The 13,653-nt window shown below is 43.6% G+C and overlaps 1 protein-coding gene across 1 annotated transcript in view; it reads right to left on the reverse strand.

The window, feature by feature from the left end:
• Positions 1–500, reverse strand: part of MAP4K5 (mitogen-activated protein kinase kinase kinase kinase 5) — a gene marked incomplete at both ends in the record, with an annotated part of 107,851 nt that extends 107,351 nt beyond the window's left edge. Inside the window, one exon of the mRNA XM_080708081.1 lies at positions 393–500. Within this exon, the coding sequence (XP_080564207.1) occupies positions 393–500 (108 nt within the window). The remainder of the gene's footprint in view (positions 1–392) is intronic.
• Between the last annotated feature and the right edge of the window lie 13,153 nt (positions 501–13,653).

Genomic DNA, 13,653 nt, shown 5'->3' on the forward strand with positions numbered 1-13,653 from the left:
CACACGTCACTCTGACTCACTATTAGACTTAACTAATAGAGTTAAGATTTAGAGACAAGGTATCCAAACGTCTTTTTACAGACAAACTCATCGACTAAAAGAATTTTTTAAAAAATGCAGATGTCTGAATGTCAATACTCCTTCCTGCCTCCTGCCTTCCAGGAAGCATTTTTCCATGCTAGCACTGGAACACCCTTCAGGACCATTAGTAAGCCTTGCACACACACGCGCACACACGCACGCACACGCAGCCCGGCGGGGCAGGTCCTTCTGCGGGTCGGCGGCCTGGGTCCCGGGCCTCCGGGGGTGCTCGGCGGGGCGGAGGGCGCCGGCCGCTCCCACCCGACAACAATGCGGCGTCCCGGGCGCCGCCGCCGGCCCGGCCGCCTCACCTTGTACACGTCCCCGTAGGTGCCGCTGCCGACCCGCTGCACCAGCTCGTAGTCCTGCTGCGGGTTCCGCCTCAGGATGTCCGCGCCAGGCCGCAGCGGGGCCTCCATCTTCGCTGCCCGCGGCGCCCGGCTCCCGCTAACGAGCGCGAGCGGCGCCGCTTCCCAACATGGAGCCGCGGCCGCCGCTCGGCCTGCGCGGGGGGCTCTCGGTGGCCAGCCGCGGCCCCGACCTACTTCCTCCCTCGCCGGCGCCGCGTCGTCCGCGCCGCCCCGCGCGCTCCCCGCCGGCCGGCGCGCGGACGGTCCCGCCGCACCACGTTCCCACCCGGGGCTGCGTCACCGGGACACACGTTCCGGGCCAGCGTGGGTCGGCGCCCAGCGGCCCGCCCGAGCGCGCCGGCCGCGGGCCCCGAGCGCCCCCCTGCGGCCGGTGGCGGCGCTGCAGCTCCCGGCGCCGCCGCGCCCCCGCGGCCGGCGCATCCTTTGGGGGCCGAGGCGCCTGGCCGCGATCGGAGAGCAGGGACACCCTGGGGCGTCCGCGGGCCGACAAGCCTCCGCCAGACCGTCCCGAGCCTCTTTAGGTAAATCCGGAGACCGACGGGTAGTGGGACAAGGGTGGGCACGAGGGCGATGGGAACGCAGCGCTCCAAGTTCAACAGGAGGGACGTTGAGGGCGCTGGGGACGGAGGTGGGGGAGTGCCAGGCTAACTCAGCCGCGGCACACCCTACTGCACCTTCCTGTTTTGCAAACCATTCCCCGTGGTACCAGTTTGAGGCTGCACTGCTCACCTGCACAACCTGTCTTCTACTGAGTTGTCTGCGACATTTCTGAAAGCCCCAATTGCTGGGAAGTTTCAGTGGCCTTTGTCCCTGTTGGGCATGACCGCAGGATTGCACCTTTCATGGAACCCTAAGTTCTGCAGAAGCTAAAACAAAGTCAAGGAACAGAGAGAGGCTGGCTCTGGCCAGCTACTTCCTCAGAAAGTGATCTGGGACATGACATCGTTTTTGGCAACATCTCAAGGTCTTTATCTGCATCTTGAAAAGGCTAGGGTTCTGTGTCTGACACCCAAGAAAGTGTGTATCAAGGCTTCCACGGGTTTGTAAAGAGGGCTAAACAAATATAAGAGGTTTTAAAAGACGTAGCAATAGAGAGTATTGAACAGGAGTTGAGGGAAGTAATTTGGCTGATATTTCACAAGCTGTTTAGCAGTTTCAGTTCCAGTCTCTCTCTGAAGGTAGAAACTGAGTTGCTAACTTTATGTGTACTGATAAAGTTATTTGTAGGGCCCAGGAAAGATTTTCAACAGAAAATCCCGATAACACGCGGCCACTGCGTTTAGTGGCTGGGGAAAAAAAATCACAAACAAGTAAGTTGCACATGTTCCCATGTGGCTGTGAACATACAATTCAATTCTGTTCTTGGGAAATATATTACTTATCATTGATTGTTGTGATCAATTATAGAAATTAAATTAATTGTAGAAATTAACATCACACCTTAACAGGACAGGCAATATATGTATTTTCTTGTGTTTCATGCACAAAGAGCACTTATTTAGGGAACATAAGCCCAGATTTACATGCGCCATGGACAAAGCTTATGTGTTTGCTGCATTGAAAAAATTGTTGAGGAACAGTTCCTTCTTTCAGAAATTCTTGGCACTTGTGTCGGTGGGCACATACTTTTGGCTTCGATGACTCAAAACCTCTTCATATGTTCTCTTGGTATCTTAGTACTTGCTTACTGCCATAGATACATCATACGCCCGGCCCTATATCTGATCTGAGCTGTATGTTTTAAATTTATACCTGCATTATTCCACAGGGAGCTTGAGGCAGCGCACAGAAAATGCATACCTATTTTTACACAAGATAAAAATAAGTAAGAGAGGAAACTGGTGTAAAGATAAAGAGAGGGAAAACAGGAAAACAGAACAATGGAAGAAAATGGCCAAAGCAGAGAGTTTTCTAGTGTTTTTGAGATAAAGGTGAACCAGTTGATCAAGAGAGAGGCACATCTTTTCCTGAGGCTAAGACTCCAGCAAATATTTCTCTCATAAGCCTTCTGTAAAGTAGGAATTTGAATGACAACTTTGAGAAAAAGGTAGCTATCCTTCCAACCCTTTAAGCATGTTATTCTTAAAACATTTAAAATAAATTAGGCAATAGAAAAAGTTTGAGTTCGTAGGCTTCAACAAGACCCTAGAGTGTGGATATTTTATGTTGCCAGTAATGGCAGATCCATATGCTTTGACCATCAACCCAGAAGCAGATAGCATGGAAAAAGCCAAGAGTCTATGTGCTGGTTAAAGAATGTGTCTGCTATCATCGTTATTTTACTTGTACCACAAAGGATGCAAAGAGGAAAACATTCACTTTATACTAACTCCAAAAAAAAAGTTAAGGATTTTTAAAAATACAAGCTGAGTTAATTTTTAACAAGATCAGTGACACAGGTTGGTGGGTAAGGAAATTAAAATTCCATTCCCTTATAATAAATGTACAGCAAGTAAAATTAATTTTACATCTTAAACAATTAAACACATAATTTCAAGGTCGAAGATTATGCAATACTAAATCATTGTAGCTAACACTGTAAGAAGTTTTTTTTTTTACAAACTACTCAATTTTATAATGACAATAACAATAAATACAGTTTGATTGTCCTGCATCGCAAACTGGTTATTATATATTCTAAGTGTCTTCATAACATCTGCCATGTAAATGCTTTCCAGCTTTACTTTTCTCTGTATAACCAGCTGTACTATACTCTAATGGTTCACTCTGGACTTCGTAGTGCTTTTCTTTCATTCAGAGTTCTTTAGTAAAATGCTAATTGTAATCTGTGGCCTCTAGTTTCCGCTCTAAAGACAAGGCTAATAAAAAAAATCAAGATAATAATTTTTTTAATTTATACAAAGCTAAGGTTCACAATTTATTATCCAAAAGAAACTAGCTAATTTTCAAGGTGATAGGACAGAGTATAAGGACAATAAATTCAATAATTTTAATCTGTGGAACATATAGATTTAAGCTGTATGATCTTTTTTCTTCCTTCCTTTTTTGGGGGAGGGGTACTGAGGATTAAACTGAGGAATATTCTACCTCTGAGCTAAACCCCCAGCCCTATTTTATTTTTTGTTTTGAAACAGAGTCTTGCTAGGTTGCTGAGAGTCTTGCTAAATTGCTGAGACCAGATTCAAACCTGTGATCCTCCTGTCTTAGCCTCCCAAATACAGCAGTATGATCTCTTGGTGAATCTACCAGCATACACTACTTGCAAGATATAATTTTATGTGATTGAATTAACTGTTCAATAGATTTGTTAAATATAAATGATTAAATTCTGGAAAATACTGCCACAATTATAATGTGGATGTTCAAATAGTTGGTATTAAATTATTCTTGCAGTTACTAATTAGAGACTCTAGTTTGTTGGGGCAAAAATCATGTTTTCAAAGCACAGGACAATTCTTATATTTTGTTTTGAGTAGCAATAGAACATGGATCTTATTCATAATCAGAACCTGATCATTATGATGAGATTTATAAGGAGTGAAGCCATGCATGGTGGTACACACCAATACTTGGGAGGCTGAGACAGGAGGATTGTAGGTTCAAGGTCAGATTCAGCAACTTAACAAGACCCTGTTTCAAAACAAAAAGAAAAAAGGGCTGGAGGGTATAATGTCAGAGGTAGAATACCCCTAGGTTCACTCCATAGCACCAAATACTAAAATAAAGAAGAAGAGGAAAGGAAAGTAATGACATCCCCCTTATTTTTATTGGTGCAGTGCAGAGGATTAAACCCAGGGGCATCTACCTCTAAGCTGTACTCCCAGCCCTAGTTTTTATTTTTTGTTTGGAAACAAGGTCTCACTAAGTTCTAGAGGGCCTCACTAAGTATCTGAGGCTGAGCACAAATCTGCAGTCCTCCTGTCTCAGCCTCTCAAGTACTGAGATTATAAGGGTGTGCTATCATGCCTAGCTCCACACCCAATTTTTATACAGTTTGACTTGATCCATTCAGAAGCTGTATCTATTAACCTTTATCCTCAGAGTGGTTTTGTGGTTGGTGTGTGTGTGTGTGTGTGTGTGTGTGTGTGTGTGTGTGTGTGTTAGGGATTGAACCTTGAACCCAGGGGCATTCTATCTCTGAACTACATTCGCAGCCCTATTTTTATTCTTTATTTTGAAACGGGGTCTCACTAACTTGCTGAGGCTGGCCTCAAACCTGCCATCTTCCTGTCTCAGCCTCCCAACTACAGGGATTACAAGTGTGCACCACCATGCTGGCTCTCAGGGTGGTTTTAAGGTTTATATGAGAATTGATAGAATGATTTCTATGTTCAACTCACAAACTGGTTCTGTGTGCAAATTCCATAGCTAAGAAAAGATAACAACTTACCAATAACCTTATGCTGTTCCTTATGCTTTCCTCACATTACAAGAGCTAAAATGTTCAGAAGGGAACCTGAGTGTGGTAGTACATGCTTGTAATCCCAGTACTCAGGAGGCTGAGACAGGAGGGATCACAGGCTTGAGGACAGCCTTGGCCTCAGCATGTAGTGAGATGCATCAATCTAGTGAGACTGTTTCAAAATAAAAATAAAATAGGGCTTGGAGCCAGAGATGCTGGCACACACTCATAATCCCAGCATTTAGGAGGCTGAGACAGGAGGATCACGGACCACAGATAGCCTCAGCTACTTAGTGAGGCTCTTTGCAACTCAGTGAGACCCTGCCCCTGGGTTCCATCACCAGTACTACCAAAAAAAAAAAAAAAAAAATTAGGGCTGGGAGTGTAGCTTTGAGGTAGAATTCCCCTGGATTTCCCATATTAAACACACACACACACACACGTTCAGAAGGGGCACCTACAGTTTGCTTTTACCTCACATAGACTAGTATTATGGGCAGAAGAGGCAACAATGCCTGGCTGTGGCCCTGTCCGACAGCTACACAGAACACAGCTCTTACGGGGTTCCAACAAGCTCTCCTTTTGAAGACAGGGAAGATGATAATGGCGTCCCACTGTTGCTAGTCTCAGGGTGCCTCATTATCTCTTATTGGTTCCCCTTAACCCTGTCCCTGTTCTTTATAAACAGTCTTTTCATGAGATTATCTTTCTGTACTATCTCTTTCTTCTCAGAGGCTGTGATTGGTACAGTTAAATGAATTGGAAGTAGTCTCAGGAAGAAAAAATTAAAGCTTCAGATGGCTTTTGGGAACGGTGTTAACATATCTGACAACTGCCTACGTAAGCTACTTGCCAAGGAAAGTGGGACAATAGGATTCCATAGCACGGAGGGACATCAGAGTTATTTAAAAAACCAGCAGCAGTGGCGTGAGATGGAGTGCCAGTGGAGGGCATAGCACTGGACGGTCAGTCTCTAGCACCTAGCTGCTATGATAGAGATAATTACTAAAATTGTGATGTCGCTTGGCTGCTCTGACTGCTTCTATATGAACACACTCAGGCGCACGTGCACACACAAATAGAGAGTGTTGACTTCCACTCTTAAGGCACGAGTACAGAACCAGAAAGTTTCTTTGACAGCATTGGAGAAACCCATTATCTTCCATAGTTGCTCGCAAGCAATGGCTCAGGATCAAGCCCAGGGCCTGACGGGAAAGGCCACAGAGCTGCAACTAAATGTGAGACCTAGTTGTATCATCCTAAAGTAAGAACAGAGTTGAAGTGGTCTAGCGGTTAAGACTCAGCACTCTCACTGCCATGGCCCGGGTTCAGACCTAGCCCCACTGAAGGGCAGATCGATCGCCACCTTCTGTCAGAGACACGAAGCTCTCCCTGTCATCAGGGGCTTCAGGGCAAAATCTGAAACATACATCTTTGCCCAGCTGCCCAGCTGTCCTCCACTCACAACTTAGTGAGACCCTGTTTCAAAACAAAGAATAAAATATAGGGCTGGGGATGTAGCTCAGAGTTAGAATGCCCCTGAGTTCAATCCCCAGTACAAAAAAAAAAAAAAAAAAAAAAAGCTAAAGTAAGGGCACTAGGGGGAAGTCCTGGGACCCCGTACCATAGGGTATGGGCATCTGGACAGACAGAAGTCAGGATGAAACAGGCAGAGTTTGGAGAAGTCCAAGGCCTGATCTTGGAGGAACCATACACCAAAGATGTTACAGGATCTTGCCAAATACTTACCTGAGACGCAGATGTGATGTGCTGACTTGGCATCTAGAAGTCCTTCTAAGTACAAGTTTATGTGGAGATTCCATAGTTTCCCTGGTACACTGTAGAGGAAGGAATCTGAAGGTTTAGGGCAATGAAAAAGGAGACATTGAGTAAGGAGGCACATATATCCTTGAAAACTTCTTTGGGGACTGTCCTTAATAGGTTTGTGATGATAATGCCACAGTGATGTGTTGAGATCCTGATAGAAATCGGGTGGCATAATCTTCAAGGACATGCTCAGCACAATTTTACTATTATAAGCCTCATGAAGAAGCTATAATCAAGGTGTCCTGACTACAGGGATATGACATGGTGGCCTATTGATCCCCAAGTCTGTAAGGATGGATGAAATCATCAGCCTACTTAAGTTCTTCTTGACAAATATGATTGAAAAAAGTTCTAGTAGTGAAGGGCAGGAGCTATTTATTGAAGTCACTATAATGGAAATTCAAGACATATTATTCAACTCCAATCAGTGCACAAGCCTGAAGCCCATTAATTAAAGGGCAGACCAGGTTCCTTTGAGGAAGGATCCTGCGGTATAGTCAGGTATAAACAGTGGACCTGCCCTGAGGCCATTTCCAGAGGGACCAGTGACCTTTTACCAGGGTGATTGTAAAAGGAATGTGAAATTCTCATACCTTCTAGAGGCTAATAGGTATTAGACCTGAACAACAATTCTTGTGATCTCAAGATACTACTAGAATTCTAGTGATCAGAGTAGAAGTTTAAAAAATCTAGTGTCATCTTGGTTCAGAACTATTTCATAATAGGTCCAATGGGACTAAAATTTCATTCTAGGGTTATTTATTCATTTCCAACACGTATGTGAGAATTGGTATATTGTGTAGAAGAAACCCTACATGTGGCTTGTGATTGTAAACTGAGGAATGTGAAATTCTCACATTCCTCTGGGCTATTATGATTAATAGGGCCAAGTGTAACCTCTCCAGCTAACCCTTCCCCTTGCCAAAATATAAAATCTAAATTAAATTTCATCACTGGGGAAATCACAGAAGTTAGTGCCACATATAACAATATGAAAGATAAAAGTCTTTCTCTTTTAACTTATCAGTTTGACTCATGCAATCGTGTGCACTGACACACACCTGTCTGTAATCCCAGTGACATGGGAGAGTGAGGCAGGCATCCAGCCTGGAAACTTGGCGAGACTCGGTTTCAAAAAAAAAAAAAAAAAATTAGCCGGGCGTGGTGGCACACGCGTGCAATCCCAGCATTCAGTAGGCTGAGACAGGAGGATCGTGGTTCACAGACAGCCTCAGCTGCTTAGTGAGGCCCTCCGCAACTTAGTGAGACCCTGTTTCAAAATAAAGAATAAAAAATAGGGCTGGGGTGTAGCTCAGAGGTAGAATGCCCCTGAGTTCCATCCTCAATACCGCAAAAAGAAAAAAAAAAAAAAAATTAAAGGTCTGAGGATATAGCTCAGTGGTAAAGTGCCCTGGTTTCAACAACGAATATATATATATATATATATATCTTAGTCTGATATGTGCTGCAATAACAGAATATACACATATACACATATATCTTAGTCTCAGGAGGTCTGGGCTAGCCTCAGCAACTTAATGAGACTCTGTTCCAAAATAAGAGATAAAATAAGGCTAGGGATATAGCTCAGAGGTAGAATGCCTCTGGTTTCAATCCCTAGAACCACAAGAAAGGGAGAAAGAAAAATAAGAAAGAAAGAAGAGAGAAAGGAAAGGAAGGAAGGAATTTATTATTCACAGTTGTGGCAACTGGGAAATTCAGGGTCTAGGTGCTAGCATCTGGTGAGAGACTTCTTGCTGAGTCATCCCTTAACAGAAGGCAAAAGAGCAGAATATTGTTGGTGCCTGCATCCATAGAAAGGGTGGGAAGAGGGGAAAACTCACCTTTTATCAGGAATCCACTTCCCAGATAATGCCATTAAACTGTTTCCAAGGCAGAACCCTCATGACCTAACCACCCCTACAAGTCCCACCTTTCAACACTGCTATATTAACTTTCTTCCTTTCTTTCTCTCTTTCTTTCTCTCTTTCTTTCTTTCTTTCTTTCTTTCTTTCTTTCTTTCTTTCTTTTTTGGTGGTTCTGGGGGTGGAACTCAGGGGCTTTCCACCTCTGGGCTATACTCCCAGCCCTTTTTAATGTTTTATTTGGAAACAGGATCTCACAAAGTAGCTGAGGCTGGCTTCGAACCTGTGCGATCCTCCTGTCTCAGCCTCCCAAGCGCAGGGATTACAGGCATGCGCCACCACGCCCGGCTTACTATATTAACTTTCTAACACATTAACTTTGGGGGACAGATTCAAACCATGGCAAACAGCCAGATTAACCTTGGAGACTGTTTTTAGGTTATTAAAAAATTAATCAGATATTAATTCCAGTGACATTTGTAGTTTTAGGTGTGAATCTGTACTGCAGAAAATCAATACAACTCTTGTGCCTAGAATGTAGCTGTTGAATTTAAACCCAGAATGTAACTTTCTTTTCAATTCCCATCAGCAATAACAGTAAGAAGTAGTTTTCTTTTATATAACTACGATAGCACATTGTCCTACCTTTTCTGGTGTATGATAGAATATCATTTCAGAGGAATGTTGTTTCCTTTATATCTAAAGATCATCATGATAGTCTATTATTATTTTGTGGTAATTGAACTCAGGGACATCTATCTCTAAGCTACATCCCAAGCTCTATTTTATTTTTTATTTTGAAACAGTATCTCCCCACATTGCTGAAGCTGGCCTGGAACCTATGATCCAGGTTCAAGGCCAAGTAGAGCTCATAAGTATGAGCTGGGAAAAGAAAAAGAGGCAAAGAAATCAGGTCAAGCACAGGGTCTTTGAAGTATCTAAGATGCTTGCTACTTACTGCTCACCAGGCCCTATTTGTATAATGTCATCAAAATAATAGACTATCGAGCTGGGAATAGTGGCACATACTGTAATCCCAGCACATGGGAGGTTGATACAGGAGGATCATGGGTTCCAGGCCACCCTCAATTGTGACAGACTGGCTCAATCGGGAATAATAAATCCAGCACTGAATATGGCCATTGAGTCCGTTCGGGACCGATTTATCTCAGAAAGGTGGACAAAGGTTCGGTTGTAGTTCTGCAGCCACTTATCTGCAGCGATTTTTTCCCTTTTATGAAATAAATTCCTTTAAGTTCCTGTTCACGGCGCTTAATGTGGAGATTCCTCTCCAGGAAAAAATCTGAATTAATTGACACAGACAAAAGCCTCTTGTGCAAATGACCACTTTATTCTAGACACAAGATTTTTTTATATTTCCCTATTTCCCATGATTCCCTAGTAGAAAAGTGCAAACACCCAAAATACAATAGTGAGATATACATGTAAATCACCAACCCTGAACAAGACAAAAGTAAGGCCTGTGACATCACAGGTCTTTGTGATTGAAATCAGTCCCATGACCCTGCAGGTGGGTCTTGTGCTTTAAGTCAGCCCCTTTGGCCTTGCCTTGCAGCTGCAGAGGCTTTTAGTGGGCAAATTCCAGAAGAACAAAAGTCACACCCAAAATCACTTGAAGAATTCAGTTTTTAAGAGTTTTCTTTAACCCTTTCGGAACTTTTATTCCTAGGGCTTAGTCCAATGTCCTTCTCTATCTAGCAACCTCCTTTGAGCTGAATGGGGACAAAGTCGGAGATTCCAGCTTTCATACATGTAGTTGGCGTAGGGAAATCCGTGTACATTTATGATGATTTAGAGGATTTTGATGAATGTCTGCTGGATTTTGTCTGCAATACCATCTGCTGTCTGAACGCTTCACCCTATTAAACACTTAAAATATATTTTAGTAGACAGGGCCCAAAAAACAACATGAAGTTCTTATTATATGTCTTTTGTTCTGTCACAACTATTTTAACCAGGTGGTGTTGCCCTGTCTCCAGGCAGTGCTATCACTAGGTGCAAAGGTCAAGATTCCTCCTAGCCCTCTGCTCTATTGTAATGATTAGAATAAAGGTCAAAGATAGGGAGGAATTCTGCATTTGTTAATTGCTGTAACAGGAATGCTTCCACAATATCTGAATTCTGACTAGAATTACATCTTGAACAAAGCCAAGGGCGTCTAGAGGCTTAGACAAATTACTAGAAGATTTATTTTCCACGGACTCAGTTTCTCCCACAGTCCTGATCTTACATCACTGGAGCAATTTGTGTGGAAAGTTAAAAGAATCATTACCAAAAGAATAATAGTTATGAAAGAATATCTAAGAGTGGGGGAGTACTTTAGCCAGAGGCAACGCTCCCTTGGGGCTTCTCCTTGAGATGCCTCTCAGTCATGCATGGGGGCACACGCAGACATCAAGGAAAGTGGGCCGTGGCAGTCAATAACTTGGTGAGGCCTTCAGCAACTTAGTGAAACCCTGTTTTTAAAAAATAGGTCCAGTGTGGTGGCACAAGCTTGTAATCCCAGTATTTGGGAGCTGAGACAGTAGAATGGTGGTTTACAGACAGCCTCAGCTACTTAGTGAGGCCCTCTGCAACTTAGAGAGACCTTGTTTCAAAATAAAGAATAAAAAATAGGACTGAAGGCATAGCTCGGAGGTAGACTGCCCCTGGATTCCATTCCCAGTACTGCAAAAAAAAAAAAAAAAAAAAAAAATAGTGCTGGGAGTGTAGTTCAGAGGTAGAATGTCCCTGCATTTAATTCCCAGTACCCCACCCATATACACACATAATAATAACAACAACAATAATGGACTATTGGCTGGGCACTGTGGTGCACACCTGTTCTCCCAGTATTTGGGTCGGTCGCTAAGTCAAGTGGATTGCAGATTTGAGGACAGCCTCGGCAAGTTAGTGAGACCCTATTTCAAAACAAAAAAGAGAAAAGGGCTGGGAATATGGCTTGAAAGTAGAATGGTTCAATACCCAGTGCAACCCCCCCCCAAAAAAAAAATAGAAATAGAGCTAGGGGTATATCTCAGAAGTAGAGTGCCCCTGGGTTCAATATCCAGTAACATCCCCCTACACACATACATACACACACACACAGACACACGAGAGAGAGAGAAAGAGAGAGAGAGAGAGAGAGAGAGAGAGAGAGAGAAAAAAAAGAGAAGAGAAGAGAAGAGAAGAGAAGAGAAGAGAAGAGAAGAGAAGAGAAGAGAAGAGGCCACTAAAGAGCTCCCAGGATAATACTGTTCCTTAGATCGGTCAATCATTGGTGCAATTTAATTACACTGGATCCCTTCTGGTATGGAGGGAAAAGCAATTGGTCTTCACAGGAATAAATATGTATCCCAGGCATCTTCCCTGCCTACCAGCTCCTGCTAGTGCCACAAAGGAGCTGATTTTTACTTTGAGGGAGTTGTGGCCACAGAGTCATGCCCATGGAACTAACTGATCTTACCTGACACCCATCACTCTGGCTCGATAGAACGAAGGAAAGGCCTGCCACGGGGCCAGCTCTGGTGCTGGCTGAGAGGTGACCCCTGTGGGGATGTAGTGTAGGGCTTTATGTGGCCGTCTACTCCGTATTTAGAATGCATGGGCCAAGGAAGGAGTGGCCCCTCTGTTATTCCTAATAACTCTCTTGAAGAATTTTTGTCTTCACAACCCTAAAGGTTGTGATGCCCAAGGGACAGATACACAGTCATATTTCTATTAAATAGGAGGCTGAACCTTCCACCTGGACATTTTCGGGTCTTTGACCCACTGAACCAAGAGTTAAAGAGGGATTAATTGCACTGGTTAGGATAATTGATCCTAATTACCACAGGGGAATTGGTTGTTGCTCCACAGAAGGAATAAGGAGAATGGGTATCAGGGTGCCTGTTAGTATTCACACTTCTAATATTATTGAACATAGGAAACCTGCCGCAATCCAATACAAATAAGAACAGCCAGTGGAGGTGGCACATCCCTGTAATCCCAATAATTGAAAGGCTAAGACAGGAGGACTGCTTGTTCACAGCTAGCCTCAGCAATGTAGCATAGCCCTCTGCAACTTAGACCCTGTTCCAAAATGAAACAAACTGGGCTGGAGGTGTATTTAGAGATAGAATGTCCTGGGTTTAATCTCCAATATAAAAATAAAATAAAAATAAGACTAATATGGACTTAGAGCCTATGGGAGTGAAGCTTGGGCCATCTGACCAGATTTAGTATTAGTTATCAGTAGAGAGTAATAAGAACATGGAGGTTAGGATTCATCTTTGGGCCCAATGACTACCATTTTTCCTCTTTCCTTACTATCAGAACTATACCTTTATTGACCTTTCCCAGTGGCCAAGTCCATCAGTAGAGAAACACTCTCCATCCTGAGGGATAGATATTATTATTATTATTATTATTATTATTATTATTATTATTATTATACTACCCAGGGACATTCTACCTCTGAGCTATATCCTCAAACCCTATTTTTTTTTTTTTTTTTTTGGTGGTGGTACTGGGGTACTTGGAAGCCCTTCTACCTCCGGGCTACATTCCCAGACCTATTTTATACTTTTTATTTGGAAACAGGGTCTCTTAAGCATGGCTGGCTTCGGACCTGTGCGATCCTCCTGTCTCTGCCTCTCAAGCACGGGGATCGCCCGGTGCAAACCCTATTTTATTTTAAAACAGAGTCTTTCTGAGTTTGTGAGACTCTTGCTAAATTGCTGAGGCTGAGTTTGAACCTCCTGCCTCAGCCTTCCAAGTACTGGAATTACAGGTACAGGTCATCAAGCCCAGCTTCTGGGGAATAGATCTGAGGTCTGGCCTCATTCCTCTTGTTAAAGGAATACTTTAGACTTCGACAATTCTAGACAATGACACATGAAGGAAAGTCTGCAGGAATGCTTCTAGGAAGGTTGTCCTTGCTTTTATCAAGGTGCACAAGATGTAGACATGCCATTTTTTGTCTGTAGGCATGGCTACCTGCCTCTGATGGCTGGAATGCCATTTTGGAACCAGGAGGAGAGCCTTTGTTAGAAAAGAAGCCAACGGCTGGGTGTGGAGGTACACACCTGTAATTCCAGTACTTGAGAGACTGAGACAGGAGGATCATAGGTTTGAGGCCAGTCTCAGCAACTCCATGAGGCTTGCC

This window comes from Muscardinus avellanarius, assembly GCF_963383645.1.
Source record: "Muscardinus avellanarius genome assembly, chromosome: 12".
Lineage (NCBI taxonomy): Eukaryota > Metazoa > Chordata > Mammalia > Rodentia > Gliridae > Muscardinus > Muscardinus avellanarius.